The sequence below is a fragment of the Stigmatopora argus genome, chromosome 2 (assembly GCF_051989625.1).
Source record: "Stigmatopora argus isolate UIUO_Sarg chromosome 2, RoL_Sarg_1.0, whole genome shotgun sequence".
NCBI lineage: Eukaryota > Metazoa > Chordata > Actinopteri > Syngnathiformes > Syngnathidae > Stigmatopora > Stigmatopora argus.
The window spans coordinates 14,837,548-14,861,586 of NC_135388.1; the positions used below are offsets into that span (position 1 = coordinate 14,837,548).

Consider the following 24,039-nt stretch of genomic DNA (forward strand, 5'->3'; position numbering starts at 1 on the left):
TCTCAGAAAAATTAAAGAGGTAGTACACTGGAGACTACAAACAGTTTTATCCAACCATAGAAACGTATAAGATTCTTTGTTGACCTCAGACAATGTTCTCTTCAATGTTTTAGGCTGTAACACAGTCGATTTAGGAAGGCCCAAGTGGAGTGTTGTCTTTGGCTGCCCTTTTAATTTCCCTCTTGGTCTTTTGGTCTAAAATAGTTATAAGTCTTAGCTTTCATTCATTTGTCAAACCGAATGGACTGGAAATTAGAGTGACACTGCACTGTGCAGGTATGTCTTTTGGCGCTGTCCAGTTTACAAAATTCCAAAACACTCACGGATTGTTAGTTGGCATGAGAAGGAGCACCCCAAAACAGATAAGGGAGACTATTCAATGTTTATTGACAGAAGCGTGGGGAGGGTTGCTGGCAAACAGGCAGGCAAGATCCTTTTTGCACGAACGAGATGTCTGATCCGAATTTAAGCGACGCTACAGATAAGAAGTCAGGAATGGGAGACGCTGGGACAGGAGAAAGAAGATCAGATTAGCCGAGTATTACAAGAATAGGAAAATAACTCAGTTCTGGACAGGTTTGACGGGGTAGCCGAAAGCGGCGATCTGCCGACGAAAGGGAGCGATGAGCCGGCTTAAGAAGGCAACTGATTGTCATGGCTCGCACCCATCATCGTTCCACAGTCTGGTGTCCTTCATGCAATCGGGAGGCCTGAAGGAACAAGAGCCTTAACACAACGTGTTCTGTGCTGCTGTGAAAATACACTTGCTGCATAACACAACAATCTGGATCTCATTCAGACAACACATATGTATGCCTTGAGTCATTCTAACACTCCCTCTCACATTGGATTTCATTGGCATTTTTTTCCATGATGGTGGCATATGTATGTTGCATTCTGCTGTTTATGTACAAGGACTGCCAATTTATTAGGGGCATCAAATTGAATTTGCATTTAGGGAACATCAATGCATTAAAAGCAAAAGTTTATTTTGCTTATCAATAATTTAAAGCTGCTGTTGTATATGTGTTTAGTGTAGAGCAGGCAAGTAGCCATATAGTCAGTGGACAAAAAAATTGCAAATTTGAACTCTGTAGGCTGTACTGTAGTTGTGTGTGGTTGTGGTTTGTATTTGTGTAGCACTAGATCATGTCATCTTGATTGATGTTTCATTTTCTGTACTTTATCCATGAGTTGTAGTTATGTAAGATAACTAAACTGAAACAGTATTCAGTATCGTTCTATGCTCCTTTTATACAATTAGAAACTCCAATAACAATAAACCTGTTGATTAATAGATGGTTGGCTGCAAATAATACTCCACCTTGACATGACATTAATAATCAATTTCAACCCCTTATTACTACACAATTATTGTACATTCATGATTTGAACCTTATTTTAGAGCAATATAGTCCTGTTATTGGAACTAAAACCTGTGTACAGCATTGCGAGGTCATTGACTTTGAGAAGGCAACCCTTTGAGTTTTATGTTCGATATGAAAATGTGTTGCCCATACAAAACAATGTTTTTAAATGAGACTGGTGGTTGTCAGGGATTAAAGAGAAAGATAGAAAATACCAAGCAGAGAGGAGTGTCTGTTTGTGGAGCTGGATATGGATTATTGAATCTTGCTGCTAGCCTACAGAGACACGGGGTAATCATTTCACTGCATGGTGTCTTCTGTTCACTGGGGTGGGTGGTGTAGTGTGCTTTGAATGTAAGGTGTCTATTGAATGCTGAATATCAGCTGAAATGCTGATCAATATTTTTTCTTTAATTAATGAAAGGTTTTAACAAGTGCTCTCATTGTCTGGTGTCTAACATATTCTCATATATTCAATAGGTTCTATCCTCTTCAGTAATTAATAGACCTTCACCAGGTGGCTGAGTAGTGTGATCCCCTATAGTATGAATACTCTCTTGGAAACGTGAGCCTGACTATATCTAGTCGGAACTTCTCAAACGCACGCGCTTGCTCGGCTCCTTCTTTACCAGAAATATGATTTTTCACTCCCCAAGAGACAGCTTTTTCTACATTCGGTGACCTCTCCTTTAGCTGACACGTAACTGCTTATGCATCTGTCCTCTTTGGCCCCACCAACAGGTGGTCAGCCCATGGGAATGGGAATCTTCATAGCCTATTTGGTCTGTGCCTAGCCAGGTCCAATGAGTCCCGGCTAAGAAAATCGAATTTCAATGATGGTACCCTGATAGGAAGTCTTTTGAGCCATTCTTTGTGTGGTCCTTCACCCAGGACAGTGGTTCTTAACCTGGGTTCGATCGAACCCTTGGGGTTCGGTGAGTCGGTCTCAGGGGTTTGCCGAGAGCCTCTGCCGCGGAGGTCATGACACATCGACTCATCATGTCTATTCACGATAACATGCCCCACTTGACCATCACTGGCTGCAGATGATCATGTGACATTGCTTGGCCAATTAGTGCTGTGAGGAATTTATATATTTTGAATTTGAAAAAAAAATCACACTTTATTTTACACCAAAGTAGAATGTGCATATGACACTGGTGGGGTTCGGTGAATGCGCATATGAAACTGGTGGGGTTCGGCAGCTCCAACAAGGTTGCGAACCACTGACCTTTTCACCATGTGTGGTCCTGCCAGTGACACAAAGCCTTAGCAGACAACATAACGTCTTGGCTTGGATCACTGGAACACAGGACCCCCTCGAAAAGGTGATTTATTGGGGGAGCAAAATATAATGACAGATTTTAAACTCTACCACCCATATTTTCCCTCTAAATAAATTAAAGACTGTGCTGCCAGTGTTTTAATTATTCATATACTCTTCTTTTTAGCCCAACTCATTTCATATCACTCTCACTTTTTAGTGAGTGGGAGGGAGCTCTTCAGTCTTCCTACACTCCAATTGTCTTGAAGTCTTTAAGTTTGCAGCGGTCACTTATTTTGTATGTAATCAGACCTGCATATTCCTGCAACATAAAGGTTGTCAGCTATTTGTGTGTTTCCCTTGATCTAGTCATTGTATTGAATTACGCCTGAAGGTTTGAAATGTGTTATATTGTGATCGCTTGCCAGTTGCTGAATGCCATGGTTACGGTATCATAGTTGGAAAGACGGAGACCTTCAAAGAAACAAAAGCCTTATTACCAAGCAATAATGCCACTAAACTCCATTCAAAATAGGTTTAATGCCGCATACAGAAATACAAAGGACGTATATCTTAAGTGAGTGGTTGCAACCATTGTGCTTTCTGTGATTTAAAAGTTTATAATGCAAGCGTGGTAATAAAGAGTCCCTTAGCCGGTATGAAATACACAACCATAGAATTGCAGTCAAGCACGTTGTGGACTGGCGGAGGGAGGCAAGTGAAACATCATTCGTTCACATTGCAAATCCATGTTTAGACCTAGAATGTTCAGGCAACTGAATTACTCTGTCACTGTCTCTGTATCTCTTCTGCATATGAACTACTTTTTTATTATTTAGATTGAAAAAAGTATTGACATTGAAGGCCTTATTAACACTTTCAATGCCATTTATTGTAGTAGACGGCCAACCCATTTGAATTTTGGGAAAAATTGACAGTGCATATTTGCTACCAGCTGTCTCATTTCAAATGGATTGGTGTCTGTCACTGCTTTAGCAGCTAATGTGTAACCCTAGTCTAATCCCTACTTATATGGCGTCTCCATTAAAAAGATTGTAACATATACACAATATATTCAGCAATAATCAAGTCTAATGTTTTAGGACTTAAATGTGGAGGTGCCTCACACACATTGTCAAGTAAACGTGTTCTTGTTTTCACAGCTACACTCTACGTGTGGTGGGAAGTGGTATCAAGGCGCAAGCTGCAAACCCTGAGGTTAAAGTGAAAGGAGCTGACACTGTCGTCCATCAAATCATAGACAAACTGAAGCATGTCAATCAGGTGGGCATTGTCACTCTATGCACTGTATTTAGAAAAGATTTAAATGTTGCCTCACTTCATAATCCCCATGAACAAAGCCATATCCCTCACAATCAGCAACGCTACAAAAGACCAATTTTCTATGTGGCAATGTTTTTTAGTCATCTCTCCATTCCAAATGAAAGGTGTATAGCAAATGGATATCTCTGCGTGTAAAATTGCACAAGGACCCATATGTGACTGGAGCATTGTCACTGTGATGGGCTGGTGTGGCAGGAGACAGTGTAAGCAGGCAGCCTCATTAAGTGAGTTGATTCCCTGCTGGAAAATATGGCCGTTGGCCACATCTACAGTTTATATATATCTCCGGCCCAAATGTTTGTGTATAGAAATATAGAAATCATGAAGCATCAGTAGCTTTACACAACGGACTAAAGGCCAAGTCATATCTCCTGACCTTAATCTTCCACTCTGACCCTCACTCTGACCAACTGTTGTACAGAAATTTATAATATCGTGCGAGAGCTTTGGAAAGATTCATTGGCGTATATTATATAACTTAGTCTAGTAGTCTTAGTCTTTGGTTCTATTCGAAATATTCTCACTGAAAAAACAGTTTTGCATGCAGAACCACGTGTGTTAAACCCTAATGAGTTTGAATGAAATTGTAATTAAAATATAGGCACCGCACCCCCCGCAACCCTAATGAGGATAAAGCGGTTCAGAAAATGAATGAATGAAAAATAATATAGTCCTCTTTAAAGTGTAGCATGGTGGATGGAGAAATGCGTACACCCAATTGGTGATGACACGTTTGCTGCAGAAGATATTTTCAGATTTAAAGTGTACTTTATTTTTAAAAAATTACTTTCTTTGATGATAATATATGTCGGCTTCATCATTTATAGTAAGTCTCAGATTTCAATGAGTCACATTTCTTTTTAGCTGAAATGTGTGTTTGGAGCTAAGACTCTATGGAGCATAAGAACATTTATGAAAGAATATGTCCCTCACGGGATACCTGAAACAAATTTTTAAAAAAGAGAAAAAGAAAAGAAGCCATATCAAAACCCTTCGCAAATAGTTGATCGCTGTCAAAGTCTTGCTAGCATCTATTATGATCTGCTGCCACAGATGCTGACGTTAAAATGTCATTGCATAAAGTTATCTTACAACTACTTTCAAGATAACTATAACAATTAGGACACTGTGATTTCAGCATGAGTTTACTAACAGTGAATGGAATCAGTTTATTGACACAACACTAATAATTCAATTAAATCAGCTGGTCTTTATTGAAGGTTGAGTCATTGAAGCACAAGATGGTCATCCATTTTTTTATACATGAAAACCCAAAGTATCCTGAATCAGAAAGCATTAATGAGTCACATGAATGCTGAATTTCGGTTTATTTATTCATAGCTTTTACCATACTGTAAATATTAAAAACAATAAATGCTGACTGTCTATTTTTAACAGCCAAATATGATTTTATCATTTTTGTTAATTTATGTAATTAAAGAATGTGATGCTGTTTTTTTCATATTTTAATGTTAAAATGTAACATGTGGCGGCCCGGCGGCCTCACAGTTCTTGGGTCGTGTGTTCGATCCCAAGTCGGTCCTGTCTGTGTGGAGATTGCATGTTCGCCCCAGGCTTGCGTGGGTTTTCTCCAGGTACTCAGGTTTCCTCTACACCCTCAAAGCATTTAGCGTAGGCTGGTTGACGACTCTAATTTTCCCCTAGGTATGAGTCTGAGCGTGACTGTTTGTTTGTCTCTTTGTGCCCTGCGATTGGCTGGCCACCAATTCATGTCCCTCGCCTGATGCCTGCAGTTAGCTAGGATAGGCTCCCACACACCCTGCAACCCTTGTGAGGCTAAGCAGTGAAAGAATAAATGTACAACATAGTGTTCTCTCAATACATATGAACATCTACTGTTAATACTTTGAGATTTACTCACCCAAACTGCAATTCTGTAAAATAAATATGTTCAATGTCAAAGCAGCAGAGCATGCATTTTCTGAACCGCATGCCTGGAGTGCTCAAATACAAATCTCAAAAGCCCAAAAAGATTTTACTGAGTAAAAGCAGCATTTGTCCAGAGGCTGTTACTTCTTTGTGCCCTCTGGCCACTGCTGTGACTGGTGGCGGATCAATTTGACCATTGAGCCTTTAGCTTCATATTTGGGAATTTGTTTCAGTATTACATGGGGGTGTGTTTTATGTTGTGTGGGGATTTGTATATTAATACCATCTTGAGAAAGTAACTGCATGAAATATACATTCGTTGATTTTTTAAGCAAACACCATAAACATAATTAATGGTCTGTCTAAACAGCTATTTATTGATGTTGGTCAGATGAACCGTGAATAATTTATAATATGTATAACAACAACGAAAGTCTGAAATATGATAAAATACATTTCAGTTTTGACATGAAGCAGAATGAATTATTTAATAAGAAAAAAGATAGACCTTGTCATTATTATAAATAAATATGTTTGCCGGAGATTAAGAACACAATTTTTAAGAACCACAAAAGACAAAGGAAAATTGGAAAAAGTAAGCACTTTGTTGCTTTTTGTGTGTGTCATAGCTCTAACAATTTCTTAAGTGAATGTGTCCTACTCTGTTTAAAAGGGGAGTCATTGCAGCTATTTTACTGTATTCTTTTTTTAAATTGCTGATTTTTACATTTCACTTTTTGAAACGGAACACACAAACGGAAGCTTGAAAAGACATAATCCTGTATATTTTGTACATTGCTATTTAAAAAAGCAAATTCAGTTAAATGAAATTGCAATAATTATTTGTGCAAAGAGGAGCAATAGAGCTATGTTTGTGTGACTTGATGGCAGTCCACTTTACAACGAGCAAATGAATCAATTGGCATATATCAGTGCCCAATCACATTCAACTGTAACACATGAACCACCCGGCACATTAGAGTATGCACCATATGGTAGTTTAATATCCATGTAAATGACTTTATGCAGACCTTATTAGGAAAAAAAGCTAATTTGAAGTGCATGTGTGTATTGGTGCATAAATGACAGGTTGCCTGTTTGCATGTGCAGAGAGGCGTTTACATATTTAAAATAGGAAACTGAAGCGTAACATTCACTTTGATTTTAAAAAGACCAACTTTGACCAATTTTTAAGGATAAAAATTGTCTTAGGATTTTTCTTTTTTTCTTTGTATGGACACTGTGCTTGCTTGCATTTCATCTACATATGCACAGTTGTTTACTCCTATTTTGCCGATGACCTTGACAAACTGAGGTACAGAAACAGTTCCCTCTTTGTTCAGAACCAAATGGAAATGTTTCATTACTATTCCACTGCTGAGACAACTCGGCAGAGCAGGAATCTACAAAATAGAAATGCAGCTATTGACAAATTCATCATGCAATCTCAGCGCACAAACTCGGGATTTCATCATCTTGCTCATCAGCAGCTCCTTCTTATGAATTATTTGTACGCTTTTCTCCTCCTTGACTGTCCTCTCATCTTGATGTGGTAAAACCCATCAAGAATCTATAAGCAGGTCCTGTCCCTGTGTCTCTCAATCATAATCAGGGCCAGCCAGCTTCTCACCCACTCTGTCTTTGAATTATTTACCAGTCATTGATGTGGTGGTTGACCAGCAGTTTTTCTTATCAATTATTCATGGCTCCTCCCCTTGTGAAAAACATTAACACTTGAAATGTATTCAGACTTTTTTTGTTGTTGTCTCGAATGTGCCAACAAACTTACAATATCTGACAGTATTAAAATAGTGAGATCTAATGTAGTACATTTTAAACTGTTGCAATATTTTCTGGCTTTGAAGGATGATATTTTGTAGCTGTTTCATTATAGTCAATAAATTCAGAGTGTTTAATTTGACTATATTTTTATAAGAAAACAAATGTAACACACAATAAAATCTGTATTCATCTTGGGAATGAGTGTTTATGATACATGGAACATAAGTACTTGGGCTTTAAGACTCTGTTTTCTTACGCTGTGAGAATCTAGACCGTTGCGAGACCATGTTTTTTTCATTTTGTGGACAAAAATGCACAACTTGTGCATTTGGGTTGCAGAGGGTAGGATGTGCCACTTGTTGACGTCAACAAGTTCCCTTTTCAATTGTCACTCAGCCGGGATAGGGTCCAGCGGCCCCCGCAATGCTTATGAGTATGCGTGGTATGGAAGATGAATGAATAAATCTTAAGTATATAAATTAGATTTATATTAAATGTATTCTTTCATTCATCATTCATACCTCGCATCCTTGTCAGAGTTGCGGGGGTTGCTGGAGCCTATGCGAGATGACTTCGGGCGAAAGGCAGACTACTCCCTAGACTGGTTACCAGTCAGCCGTAGGGCACACCTATCAAATGTATATTATACTTATTTTAACATCAAAAGCAAACGAACACACATAGCAAAGCCTTCCCTTAGATTCATGTAGTCCTAAGCAATTAATGAGCCAGCTAACTAAACTGCTCCTGTTAGATTTTAACATTTCCCATTGCATAATATCCTTTCAGGATAGCAATGATGATGTCAACTTGAACAAAGACATGACTACATCCTAGATAAGAGGAAATGTGTTGGTGTACTGATCAAATAAATAGGAAATTTCAATAAATAATATTTTAATTGTACTAGTTGTTTTATGGTCCAGCATTTTTTAGTCCTTCTCTAACGGCACAGAAGACCCTGGAATTTTCCAACTGATTAATACCCTGTCAGCACTCCTGTTGGAATAAGAAAATGGTAAAAGGATGGTGTATATCTTGGGAGCTAACGCCTGACATTTTCCTTCTCTGAGGTCTATATGGGCAAATATTGTACATCCATTATTTCTCTTCCTCCTGGATGTTTACAGTTGGTAGGATTTAGTTGAATATGGTACTTAAGTTGAAAGAAGAGATTTAAAACACCTAAAAAGTCCCCTTTCTCTCTGCAAGGCTGATAGTTAAAGCACACCACTTAAAAAAAAAATCTGACAACTGATAACCCGGTTATCTTGCATACTAGCATGTATGCTACAAAGAACATTTGTAATACAGGCTTTGAGTACTCTCGTAGTTTTCCCGAGGCAGCTTTGCACCTATGTGTGGGCTGGATGACGGCTGTCTGTAAGGACGTTTTGGTCCTTAAGCAGTAAAAAAAAAAGAAAAGAAAATGAAGCTTGAGCTATTGTGTGGCAGTAAATGTTTGATGCTGGTTTCCCAATCTTTTACTGCAGTTCCCATTCCATTGTCAAACCTGCCATATCATGTAGTGTGATTGAGCCTGTCACAAATATTTTTTTGGCACAGTTATAAAGGTTCAGCTAAAATTCTTCTGCATCAACTCATGCACCTGTCTACAATGAATAAAGGTATGCTGTATTTTTAAATGCTGAAAACTCATAATATCCAATAGAGGATTTCGTTTAAATAGGAACAACTTGTTTCTTGTAAAATGAATTTTAAATACAGTAAGATTCTTTGAGATTAGTTATTGTGTGTGAATGTGTAAATTGTTGATAAAGTAATATTAGAAATAACAATGTTAAACAAAGGATAAGCGGTACGGAAAATGAATGAATATTAATCAACAGCTTTGTAGCCCAAATTCTTCTTAACACTCCAAAGATAAGAACCAATGGTGCTTTTAATCAACAATCTAGATATTTATTTAAACTGTTTTGATTAATCGTATAATCGTACACAAACAAACTCCTTAAGATCACGTTGCAAAGTATTAGAGTGTACATGTAGGATAAACACTGAACGTTGCATGCTGCAACAAAAATAAAAAACACAATCAGAATGTTCTGTTCTACAGATTCCAGTCTAACAACAAATAACTTTTATAATTTACGTGGACGAAATGCTGAGATTGTTGGCCTTGGCTTGATGGCACGTGACACTTTTTTGGAGCATACATATTTTCTTTCTATTATTCTTCAATATTGTTCTCTTTTTATCATTTTAATATAAATGGGGGAGTTAAATAAAGGTTGCATTATGAAGACAAGATAAAAACGATAGATTAAAAGAAATACTTCTGCTTTTTTGTTGAATGTTTTCATACTGAGTAATGGGGAAACTTTGCCAACAACGTGAAATACATACAGTATATATGGCATCGTCTAAAACCGAAACACGCTCTAAAATACATCCGTCTGTGGCTTACTTGAAAGAATGTTGGACATAATAAGCTTTGACAGATCAATGTGTTCCTGCTTATTTTAAAACAAACAATTGTGGGGTCTGCTTTTTGTTATTTAAAGAAGTTGGCCCTGTACACGCAAAATTTTTGGGAGTTTGCTTGTATAAAACACTAACTTGTGAATAAACTCATAGATTTATGTAAAGAAGATAAAACTATTTAAATTTTCATGCTAATATGTGCCTATGTTTGTATCAATAGCTGCTGCAAGGAAAATCTATTCCTAAACTGGGAACGTTGGACCAAATTGAAACAGGAAGCGGAGATGCAGAAGGACGTTACAGCGGTGACTGCGATGATGAAGATGGCTGTGGAGGCTCAGGTGCTGGGGAGATAACGAACATCCAGAAAGTCTCTAAATGTAAGTCACCATTTCTTTTAATGTCAATGAACCTAAGGTCAAGGTTAAGTGAAATATCCCTGGTTAACTTTTAATAATATTGTACTTTTACTTTTGGCAGAGTTGTCAAGGTTAAAAACATATAACACTTATCTTGAAGAAAAAAACTGTGAAAATCTTATATTTTCTTATATTAATGAATCATCAAATAATTCCTACAAACGCTAAAGGCACTTGTTTGTTGCGCAATTAAAAGTTAGTCAAGCGTATCCTACGTAAATTTAGATAATAATCTCTTTCAATAACAGCCATAGCAGACTCCAATTTATCCCATACTTAATAAGAGTCATGAAAGATAATGGATTCAATGGGGGCATTAAGGCAATCAGGTCCCATTACTTGAAAAATTATTGCTCCAATGAGGATCAGTAACCCCTGATGAATCACAGCGTTGTGACTTTTCTTTCACACCTTCCTTACATCGCATGGGCGCCTGCCTACTTTCTCCTTTCATCGTTGAAAATGCTAAACAGTGGATTAATCATCCCTCCCATTTTGCCTATGGCGACAGCGAAGGTGGTGGTGGTGGGTGGTCATCCAAACAAGTCATTCTGGCTGTGTAAATGTTCCCCTGCCGACTGACAGTCTGGAGGCTGCCGGAATCGCTGAAGCTGCTTAATGATAGCTCTTCTGAGGCAGTGATGTGTTTCACTGAATTCTTGGGCCACACCAGCCCACCTTAACTCTGTCTGGTATGAATACATAAGTTGTAAATAAAACTAAAAAGAAGCCAGTGTTTTTCCAAAGAAGTCACTGAGGCACTGCTCTTACTTTTAAGTGTGATTAGTCATTACAATTTGCCTGATGATATGCTAAATAGTGCACAAAGCAGTTTGTTACAACATATTGCTCAGGTTGCAAAGAGGAGGTTTGTTCTGCTCTCATTACAACACATTATTGTGATCACAGCAGCAAGCTGTGCAAATCTGCTCCAGCTGCACCAAGTAATTTATAAGAGTCAAATCATTACAGTAGCTTCGACAGAGTGAAAAGTGATTTTTTTTTTGGAAGGCTATTGCTAATTCCAAATTGAGAATTTCGAAAGTTGCTGCCTTTTGTTGATGCCATTCCTCCTTTCTCTGAGTGCAAAACTTGAATAATGGAAACACGGAATAGAGAAGTCAGACATATAAAATATTTAATATGACGATGCAACTGGGAGAAAAAAATGTAGGACAGGTGGAACAAAAAAATTGAAAACATTTGTGTTAAGATATAACAATAGAGAATGACATGTTTTTTTTAACACAGGACAGTTAAACCGTGTGTGTGTGCTTCAGTGCAAAACAGCAAAGACACACATGCATACATAAACATATTAAAACCCATTTGATTTCTTTCTCTGCATCTATCTATAATCCCTCTCCCAAGTCTTTGAGCTCCATCAGCAGAACATACTGACAGTAGTATAGTCTGATAAAAAAAATGCGATAGCATCAATGCTAACAACATAGGACTAATTTAAGGGATTATCCTCATTAGACAGAATTGCATCCGAATCAACTTGACAAGACGCAACAAGAGACCATGTGAACCAGGCATCACGTCAGCCAACATAGCAATGATCTAGCTTGACAGTTTCCCAACCCAGAAGTAGACAAAAATCATTACTTTACTAATAGATGAGAACTCTCATAGTCATTATTATATTATTATGTGCACACTCAGTAGTCATAACTAAATTATTTTTCCCTGAACAGGATCACAGTCTGGTTTTCAGATTTTCTCTCTCTCTCTGTCTCTCTCTCATACAACTATTTTATAAGGGCGCTAAGCCTGGCAAAGCTTTTAATATACCACAGCTTGTTGTCATACCAACCATGTGACTTACTTGTTAACCAATCGATCCCGATCCCGAAGAGAAGGCCGTTATTTTTCATGTTGGGAAACAAAAATGAAATCAAGATTAAATATTGCACAACTTTTTCCAAATTCCTTTTTGCGATATGTTGTCCATGCACCCACCAATGTGAACTCAGTATTCTGATATTGTATTTGTGGTGTAATTATTGAGAATGGGGTTCATGTTTAATGGAATGTGGGCATATCAATGCACAGTTTTGTTTGACAAATGTCTTTAATTATAATTGTGGCTGGTGGATTTTTTAATCTGTACTTTTATACTTGGGCAAAGTTTCAATACTGCTACCTAACAATGTGCATAAATTATAAGATATCGCTGATGATGTAATAAGTGTCTGTATTTTTGTTTTACCTTGACACTAACAACAACTAGGTACTGGAGTCGCATGTCAGAGTAGTTGAGGACATAAATGACAGCTGTGCTAGAGCAGTGAAATGGGAGTGACAGAAGAGTTTGATGTCGAGGTGGGATTGCAGCAGGGATCGACTCTAAGCCCCTTTTTGTTTGCCGTGGTGATGGATAGACTGTCAGATAAGGTGAGACAGGGAGCCCATTGGAATATGATGTTTAGAAATGATATTCTTATCTGCAATGCAACCAGGGACCAGGTAGAGGAGAACCTAGAGAAGTGGAGGTCTACTCCAGAAAAGAGACGAACAAAGGTGAGATGGAGTAAAATAGAATGCATGTGTGACAATGAGAAGATCCCGGGGGGAACAGTGAAGTTACAAAGAGGAGAAATAAAGAGTGTAGAGTACTTCAAGTTCCTAGGGTCAACAGTGCAGGGTGATGGATAATGTGGAAAGGATGTAAAGAACTGTGTGCAGGACACTGAAGGTCAAATGTTTTGGAGATGAGCTCAGAGAGAGCAGACTTTTATGGTTTTGACACGTCCAGCGGAGCGATGGGAACAACTCAAAAGTATAGTATGAGAATTAGCTGAGCGCAATAATGACAAGAGAATTGATGGACTATTTTAAAGTAATGAACCACTTAATGAGAACTACAATTCTTTATGCTTCTGTGTCATTTGGCTCATTTTGCAAAACACTTAATTTTAAGGTCTTGGCAATGCAGCTGGTTTAAATTTATAACTGGGTGGATAATCGCTTGACACACGCAACAAAAATCATGAGCTGCCTAATTATTATTTAGTTGAATAGGCCTTTAAATAATATGGTTAAGCTGCTTTTTGTGAGGTTTATGTGATAAATATACACCTGGATTAACGTCATAAAACCAGAGCCCAGCTCAATTTAAAGATATAATAATGCAGTTTTGTCACCCTCGCTGTGAAATTTTATTAATCTGCATTCCGACAAACATAAGGAGAATGAGCAATCATAAAACAGGTGTGGACGAATAGTTGTGTGATCTCTTTTACCGCATGTTCCGTGTATGATTACACCATGCTAAAGAAAAGAATATATATATATATATATATATATATATATATATATATATATATATATATATATATATATATATATATATATATATATATATATATATATATATATATATATATATATTCAAAGTATTTTTTTCTTATTGCTGGACTAGAATACAACCATTTATTCATTTATTTAATTTTCATTTTTTCTTTTTTAAAATCTGTTTAAATTAGAACAGGCAACCACTTAAGGACTCTTATCTGGCCAGCCTCCATTTGGCTTCAGACTTTGTGACTGCTTGCATTGTGGTGCAAAACAACATCTGTCAGACACATTGGCAGCATGGAGAGACGTTAATCGATTTCTAAGAAGTACAATAAGGGCAAGGAAAAAAGACTGTCTTTAGGTGTGACTCTTATTAATTAATGGTATCTCTGCTGGTGTTTGATGGCAGCATCTTTCTCCTAAGCACTGCAATAAAGAGCTGCTGAATATAGAACTGAGTGATGATGGACATAACTGTACCCAACAAAGGGGGGCTAAGGACATTTTGTGATAGTCGTTAGTGCCACGTATTTCTAACTGCAAATTATTTATTTGCAAAAGGAGGAATTACAGCAGACATATTTTTAGGGTATTTTTTCTGTGAAAGATGCTCGCAGCCTCGTTATTAAGCCCCAAAAGACTAGACTGTGGCTATTAATAAGATCTTTATCCTCATTACAGTGTGAGATCAGATTAGCTCACCTGCTGTGATTTCCACCCCCTCCACGGCTGCAATAATGGAATGCAAATCATTTGAAGTAGTGTGGCTCACAACCTTTTGTCCAGTAAGCCTGACTGGGCCAACTTAAAGGTTGTAGGATGATGACTCAATTATAAATGATCCTTCTGAACTATATTTTTCTCTTAACAATTTTTTTTTCAGGAAGACTACCACAGTGCTGGGAGATATAATTTTACTGTCAAGTTGTACACTACTATCATCTACTACTGGCAAACTTTAAAATAATAAACCATTAACAAGCAAATATCTGATAGTGTGAAGCAAAAATGAGGGAACCCGAAGAAGACTTGAAAAGGAAAAAAGTCTGAAAAAATAGGGAAATTAATGAATTTTATTGTTTTTTGTCAGATCATAAGATAAATAAATAAAAGTAAAAAACAAAAACGGATTCCTCGGAAAAAAAAAAGGAAAAACATTTATAAAACAACATAATGTATCTACAAAAATAATACATGCCCGTAAATATCGCAAAAGGTTAGTATTGGGTGAATTAGTCTCAGTTAACCAGTCTCACTGAGCTTCACTTTTGGATGTAAATACATTTTGTACCCTCCACCCGGCACTTTTATGGCCGCCGATGGCATCCAATTTTTGGCTTGGTAGTGCAAGGGTCAGTGCTTCTGCTGAACCTAATCCCCCTTTTTTTCTTCTATCTACCTTTAGGTGCTCCATTGAATGGTGTTGTTCATTCTTTTTTATTTTTCAAACAACGGCATCATGTTTGATTCAGGTTTCGATCAAATTATGGGCGTAGAAAATGGACTTATTGAGTGGCATCATGCTAACCATGTAAAATGTTCACTAAGGGCAGGCTTATACAGAAATATACTTCCTAAGAGAACAGCAGTCAAAAACAGATTTCAAAAACAATTTTGTCCTTACCTGGAAGTTGCTGTCATGCACCATAGTCCTAAAATTAAGGGGACATGCGTGTCAGTGCACTAGTCATGCTCTGTCGGGATTGGAAATGACACCAAAGGGAAAAGCTGCCGTGAGCAGACAGAGCTGTCACTATGTGCGTGTAAAATGTGAAGGCCCAAACTCCATGCTGTTTGTATTGGACTATAAAATATGACGTGACATACACTATTTCATTTTTAATGTTTTTTTTTCCGGAGCCACTTTTTCACATGGTTCATTTCATACTGTTGCTTTTAGGTGTGCTATTGTGGTGATTACCTTAGCTTAGGAGCAAATGTTTTTATCGTCCTTTTGTCATTTGTCAACAAGATTACATGAAAACCAGCAGACCTTCAAAATTCAATCTTTCAAAACGATTCAATGTGTCCGAAAAGGCTCACCTGCTGATCCCAACTTAAAGTAAATGGAAGACTTAGTACAGGCCTCTCTTAAACTATCTTTACAAAGTCCCATGAAACTATTTATGAATAGATGGCTGAATAATTCCCTTTCAAATGTTTGGGTAGAAGTAGGAATTTCTTGCTTTTCATAGTCAATCATCCAGGTCCAAAAGTAGCAAAGGAAAGGCAGCTCTACTTCCATTGCAAATTTCTCACACAAAGTAACACAATATAATTCAAAAATTAAGTTTTAAAATTTAAAAAATCAGCCCAGATCATCACTCTGTCACTACCATATTTAAGTGTTGCCATGAAGTTCTTTCTGATGTAAATGCTCTTGCAGTTAAGACAGTTGTGGCATCTTCCAAAACATAAAATCTTGTTCTCGCTAGTAAGCAGTATATGTGATTTGCTTTCTTTCTCTTGTAAGACGTTTCTGGGCAAATGTGAGACAGGCCATTGTGTTAGGTTTTTGTCTTCAGTGATTTCCTTGGAGCCCAGAAGTATGCCATGCTGTGTTGTTTGGTGACTTGAATTAGTCATTTCTTTCACTCTTGAAGTAGTTTTGCTATGTTGGCCAATTCTAGGAAAGTTCATAGCTCTTCACAGAATTTCCATTTATGATAATTGCTCCGGCACCGGTTTGCTGGAGACCTCTGACCTATTTCAGAACCTTTCTAAACTGATGGATTTTATTCGCTTTGTTTCTCATTTGTTCTTGAATTTCTTTTGCGATTGGCATGAGGCATTCTTTTTTTTTTACAGCATGCTGCCTACTTTACTGACAAATTGTAAAGTTATTTATTGAATAAACTAATTTGATGTTAATAAGAGCAATGCTGTTGGTGGGAACTTAGAATCAGATTTACCAAAACATTTTTAAATCACATTAAAGGGCGAATTAAAAATATCTAAGTATTATGAATATGAAAATATACCAGGAAAAAGGGAATAAGTACTTTTTTACAGTACTGCAAGTAGAGGTGGTGACACAATATACTTTTGATTTTGAGCGGTACAGTAAATTCTGACACACAATACATTTGTCTAAAAACCCTAATTTTCTTTTTGAATTGAATAGCTTTTATTTAAGAGGCATTGCAATACTAAATTCAGGGAAAGTTGCAACATTGAAAAGGAAAGCTGTGCGGCAGTCAGCCACCAGATAGTTTAGAGCAGGGGTCTCAAACTTGCGGCCCGCGGGCCAACTGCGGCCCGCGGGACGATAATTTGCGGCCCCCGTCTTAATATGAAAGATCGATTTTTTTTTTTTTTTTTTTTTTTTTTTTAATTTTTTTTTTTTTTTTTTTTTTTACCCCTTTCCCCATGATGGCGCCGTTTAAGTGGCAGCCAGTGGCAGTAGCTCTGTCCACTCATGTTTTTCTTGTTTTACAGCATGTTTTACATGAAAAATTAGAGGGAACATTGACATGCACCTGCTTGTGGCAGGTGTGATACTGGTGTGCCGATAGCGAGCAATGATGATGTCGTGACCGGATGATTCGCCTAAAGACGTTTCGCCGACGGACGTTTGACAGACGGACAGGTCGTACTAGTATTTGTTAGTTTAATGATTAAATACAAATACTAGTATTTGTATTTAATCATTAAACGCTGTTTTCAGCTGGATTTGACCGAATTTGAGAGCATTTTGAGCCGTTTGGCGAATGGACGTCTATAGACGTTTTTTTGCCTCCATCGCGATATCATCCAGTATTTGTATTTAATCATTAAATGCTGTTTTAGGATGGATTTGACCCGATTGCTGTCATTTTACGGCTCGGTTCTGCTACATCTGCCTGCCCAAGAGTGCTTATTCCCGGACTGCCATTGAAGGTAGACGAACATTGATTTTTACTATAATTTGGACAACACCGGCGGCGGGCCGGATTAAAAATCCTAACGGGCCGTATATGGCCCGCGGGCCGAGGTTGAAAAACTTGTACACACACGATCCGGCGGGGCGAGCGTTCGAATCCCGTTTCGGCGAAACCTCCGTTCGGCCGAATGAACGTTCGGTGGAACGTCCATTCGGCGACCTGCCCGTCTGTCAAACGTCCGTCGGCGAAACGTCTTTAGGCGAATCATCCGAGTACCGATGATGTCGCTCACACTGGTACTCAGTGCGCTCAGGGAGGTTGTCTTTCTGCTCAGACCAACAAAAAATTAGAGGGAACTTTGGTTCGGAGCTGAATGAACCAATCACGGTGAGGTATACGGCTCTGGAGGGCGGGACATCGGCCGGGCTGTCCAGTGCCTCGCTCACTCACTCATTCATTCCTCCAATCAGCTGGGCGGAGGAGAAGCCGTGAGGCCGATCACTCCGCTCGGCGCGCACACTCCTCCGCTGCTCTCAGCATAGAACTGAATGAGGCGCTATGATCCGTGATCCAGCCTGTGTCAGTGTCTGTAGCCATCTCCGCGATTGAAACGGAGAGCGAAAGTGCACATGCGCCACAAACCCGCGCGACTGAATGTGAAAGATCAACCCGAGACTCATTCCAAGTGGAAAAACATATTACAGAGCCCCAGAGATGTCTCTTTCAAAGCCTGCCGTGAAGAGAAAGGTCGGTGATGAGCACAGACAGTTTCAAGAAAAGTGGGGAGTGCAATATTTCTTTGTTGAACACAGGGGCACCCCGACGTGTCTCATTTACACTGAAAAAGTTGCGGTGCACAAGGAATACAATTTGAAACGTAATTGTACTATGAGACATGCTGAGGAGTACGAAAAATACCAGGGAGATGAGAGAGCCAACCAGGTTGCCAGTCTTAAAACACGTCTTCTGAGGCAACAGGATCTCTTCAAGAAGGCTACCAAAGACAGTAATGCAGCAGTCAAAGCTAGCTACGCCGTTTGTGAGTTGATTGATCCTGTGCTAAGTGATCCCAAATGGCTCATGGACTTGGCTTTTCTTGTTGATATCACACATGAGCTTAATGTACTGAACAAGAAGCTACAAGGCCAGGGGCAACTTGTCAGTGCTGCCTAGCATTCTGCACTAAACTTGTGTTATGGAAAGCCCAGCTCTCTCAGACAAACCTTTGCCATTTCCCAGCATGCAAGGCTCTCGTGGATGCAGGCACACCATTCAGTGGTGAGAAGTATGTTGAGGCCATTTCGAAGCTACAGGAGGAATTTGATCACAGATTTGCAGACTTCAAGACACACAAAGCCACATTTCAAATTTTTGCGGACCCCTTCTCCTTTGATGTGCAAGATGCCCATCCTGAGCTTCAAATGGAGCTCATTGACCTGCAGTGCAACTCTGCACTCAAAGCCAAGTTCAGGGAGGTGAGTGGAGAAGCAGACAAGCTTGGGCAATTTTTGAGAGAGTTGACCCCCAGCTTCCCTGAACTTTCCCGAAGGTTCAAGCGGACCATGTGCCTTTTTGGGAGCAGATACTTGTGTGAGAAGCTCTTCTCCACCTTGAACTTCAATAAGTCCAAGTACAGGTCCAGACTTACTGATCAGCATCTTCAAGCTCTACTGAGGGTCTCCACTGCTTCCTCCCTCAAGCCAAATGTGACTATGTGAGAAGAAGCGCTGCCAGGTCTCTAGCAGCAAGGAGTAGGCAAAAGAAGCCGTGTTCAGAATATTTCATGTTCAATGTTCCATTCAAGTTCAGAAAGTTAAAGGTTAAAGAGCTGTTAATACAGACATTTGAAACGGAATAAAAATAATTCATTTTCTCTACTTAGCCAGCCAGTGTATATCTACTGTATGCTCATTAGTATTATTTGGTTTTATATTACTGATTGATTTCTTTTTTATTCATCTTTAAGTTAATTTATTTAATTCATTATTTTTTGTTAAAAAATAAAGATATTTGATAACGTTGGAAAGTTTTATCAGTGCTTTTCTTGTGGAAATCCTGATGCGGCCCAGTCTCACCCAGACTCGGCCTCTAGTGGCCCCCAGGTAAATTGAGTTCGAGACCCCTGGTTTAGAGGTTCACTCCCATGACTTGATGAATTGGTCATAAAGAATGTTTGGATTTTCATCTAAATCATATTGAATTGAATGCCTTTATTGTCATTTTACAGGTACAATGAGATTTAAAGCTTCACCACATAGTCCCCACACATAAGTAGTCATAGAAATAGTCATACACAATAAAAAATTAAGTGGAGTAAAAAGTGACTATAGGTGGTAGAAGCACGAGTTAGGAGTTTTAGTCACTAGAAGACAGAGTCTGCTTAAATTGATGGTATAAAAATGTGTTTTCCTGTTTTTACTTAATAAGATATGTAAATAGTCACAGTGCAAGATGGACGAAATATGTGAACCCCTAGGCTAATTATTTCTCCAAGAGCTAATTGGAGCCATGAGTCAGCCAACCTGGGATCCAATCGATTTGTTAGTTAAAGCTGCACTGCACTATGTAAACACATACTCGTTATGAGTTGTTTTCAAGAGCCATTGCTTGATGTGAACCATGTCTTGGGAGAGAAGAGCTCTCAGACGCTCTATTATAAAAAATGGTAATTTATATGTATACCGTATTTTCACGACTATTTGGCGCATCGTATTTTACGCCGCAGTGTCAGTAACGAGTGCTATTTCTGTATTTTAGACACACAAAGCACGCACCATTTCATTAGACGCATATATATTATATATGGATGAACATCGAAACGCAATAGCGCTGGCTACCGGAAGCAGCCTATTTCCGGGTTCCGGTGCGCAGTGACTGCTGGGAAATATAGTTCTTCCTCGCTACACCCACACGCTAAAAACATATTTTAAAAAGGCAACGGAAGCAAAACTGAGTTCGGTTGTACTTTATTTAGACATTTTACAACTTACTCACGTCATCATCACTCACAAATCCATCAAAATCCTCATTTTATGTGTCCGAATTAAACAATTGCCCAAATGAGTCTTCCAAAACGCCCGCGGTTGTAGTTCTTAAGCCTCCGGGAATGACGGCAAGCTCGGAGTTATTATATATAATATATATACATAGTTCACAGTCTAGCTTTGAATGCTTTGTTGACGCCAACATTTAGCGGCAGGATTTCTTTTGTAAATACAGCCGAAATGACGGCCAGCACCAAATTAGTGTGGTCGCCGTCATACTAACTGTATTGAAGAACTGGGTGTATTAAGAACTCTATATCCCAGCAGTCACTGCGCAGTACTTTATCTACGACTGATTTATTTTATTTTATCGTGATAACAATTTTAGTATTGGTCCATATATAAAGCGCACTGGATTATACGGCGCCCTGTCTATTTTGGAGAATTTTTTTGACTTTTATGCGCGCCTTATAGTCGTGAAAATACGGTATATTTTTTTCTGGAGATTCAGCTGCCCATGTCTGTTGTTAGGGGAAAAAGGGGAAAAATGGTGATTGCGGTTTGTGGGCTCCAACAGTGGTGGGTCTTCCAACCATGACTCAGCCAAGTGTTTTATTTGTCTTGACAAACAAACAAGACTGACAACTTAAATGGCAATTGTCAATATTTTAGCACAACCACCCGCAACCTGACCTTGTCCCTGAAGCCCCTGCGCTTCTCTTTTCCCCTTTGGTTTGGACAAGCAGCCACGATACCCAAAGTACACGACAAACATGCATATTTTTTTCTTGTTGTTATGAACATAGGTTATGTCTAACAAAATATAGTACATTTTAAGCAATGCAGAAAACACAAATCTGAAGTTCGGAATAACAATGACGCTCTGACAGCCCTGAATCACTTTAGCTGCCCCAAAACACATTTGTTCTAATTATTTTTATATGAGTAGATGAGTTTTTGTATCCGTTGGTACAATTAAAAAAATATTTTTCATATGCGTTCATTTCAACAGTAAACAAAAATTCACAGCAGATGTTAATGTGAAAATTGCTCATTAACCTAAGTCGAAGTAGAATGTTCAATTAATTGTGCTTTCAGCCATAATTGCTGTCTCCAGCAAAATATTTATTGCCATCCAAAACCTACACACGAGAGAGTAAGTTTGCTGTTTGCATTTATAAACCTTAGAAACACTATCAGACTGGTGTCACTAACACACTGCTGGTCAAAGAATAGGCGAATTAGTATTTTGTGTGCATTTTACAAGAAATTAGTTGGGACTACCAAATCCCCCAAACAACTGTTCACACAGTGCCTGAATGCAAATTCATTATCTCATCCAGACTGTGCTGTATGATTTTGTGCTCATCTTGGATTCCGTTTTTTGACATGCATGGCTTGAAAATCAACAGACTTGCACTCTTTTTTTTCCTACCCAAGATTTCATAATTTCTCTTTTTTCATTATTCTTCCTCAGAAGGTTGTGGCTGTGTATCAATGTATTTTAACCACTTTAATTTACCTACCTCCAAATCCATTCAGTAGTTTTAAATCATTTCATCATATCGAAAATCGTTTTTGATGGTGAACCTAATGAGGTATGACTAGCATCTGGAAATTGTCCTAATGAAATATGAAAAAGGGCAGGCATATGCAAACGTTCAAACTGTTCAGTAAGCAGCCAGGAATTGTGGACAGAGATCATCTCACCAATGTTTGCTTTCTCAACAAGGGGAGCACAATTAACGCTTAGACACAGCTTACTGTGTGAGTGTAAATTCTCAGTTTGGAGCTCAGTAAACAGCTGGATTTGAAATTTTGCAATATCTCTAAGATCCAAACATGCCATAAAATAGTACATTTCTTTCTTCTGCTATACTGACTAAATAATTGTAAATCTCATTGTTGGTTGGTCTTGGGTTTTTGCACATCTTTTTATGAGTGCAATTAATATCCTATTCTTCATATGTATGTTTAGAATCTTTGTCATTATTGGCTATTCTGGTGTTATTCTTTAAGCATTTTAAACAGGAGCTTTGCAGTTTACCCATTCATTCATTTTTTTCTTTTTAAGCTAAATTAGACATAAAATGATACTAACCATCATAAAGTGCTGCCATTCGCATGCTTTTTTGATTTTCAAGGGCATCCATCCCTAGGTACTGTAAAAAAGGGTATTTCAGGCTAAGGGTTGGATAAAATTAATCCCAAGTGCTTGACCAAAAGAACTGCTAGTGAAAAATATTTTCAACATGCTTGGAAAGTTCTTTAACACAAAAACCTGCTCCTTTGCACCTGGGTCAGTGGATCTGAGTGACATGTGACAGGGTGGTATTCTTTTCTAGCTCTTCATGTCATTTGGAAATGTCACTCAGCGTTCATCCTTAGGCCTTCAAGGTGACCCTTTGATGTGCATCAGTAACCACAGCAGATCCACACACTGCTTTCCCATAAGTCCTCCTCTCTGTCATGATTTCCCATATCCCAAGGAGAAGAAAACACTGCTGACTACCTATTCATTGTTGTAGTTCTCAGCATGAACACAGTCACAAAAACGCAGTAAATGGAGACCATTTTAGTGAGCCATGAGAAAAGGGTGACTACTCAGACTGATGTTCAAGTGACCTTAAATCATAATGTGGAAAAAGGCTTTTATCGAAGAGAAAAACATTGCATCCTTCATGTTGATATAAGAGGGATACTTTTGAAGCCCATCAAATGTTTTATATATTAATTTGTGGCAACCTTCACATTTTAATTTATGTTTCAGAAATTATGGACCTGTTTACTAAAGTTTTAGATGCACATGCGGCTCTTAACTATAATCGTTTGATGAAGGCCAACTGAGTGTTGAAAGATTTGTTCCAGCTTTATAAACATTTTAAAATGCCAAAAGCAAATATTATTGCAACCTAAAGTCCATTCAGCAATGACATTTTTGAGCTTCCAAATGATGGAAGGGCTGTTTTTAAGCCAGTCACTTATGAGAAAATTAATATCAACACTCTGTCCTTACTTTTAGTCAATTGTAGTGCAATATGGTAATTATTTATTAAATTATTTGTAGTAGTTTATCTGCTGTGCTTCTTGGCAGCAGAAATCATATTTCATGACAGACCAAAATTGATATAATGTATGTAAACACCAATGAAAAAATGGGTGCACATTCACATAAATGACAAACTAAGAACAGCAACCCGTGACTGCATGACTGAAATGAATGCATGAGAATATATTTGAAATTCCTAGAGGGAGATGTTTGTCATAATCCATCTCTGAGTCAGTGTTTATAAAGTGTCATATTGCCTGAACTTGTTTACTGGCTGTTATGAGTAAAAGATGACATTTATTCAAGCAGTTCCATTAACTATTTAATGT

The 24,039-nt window shown here is 38.2% G+C and overlaps 1 protein-coding gene across 2 annotated transcripts in view; it reads left to right on the forward strand.

The window, feature by feature from the left end:
* The window catches only part of gpc5a (glypican 5a), a 70,325-nt gene that overhangs the window by 35,548 nt on the left and 10,738 nt on the right, over positions 1-24,039 (forward strand). For both annotated transcript variants that reach the window (XM_077595105.1, XM_077595106.1), the window contains exons 7-8: positions 3,795-3,915; positions 10,313-10,472. In XM_077595105.1, coding sequence (XP_077451231.1) covers positions 3,795-3,915; positions 10,313-10,472 — 281 coding nt within the window. The remainder of the gene's footprint in view (positions 1-3,794; positions 3,916-10,312; positions 10,473-24,039) is intronic.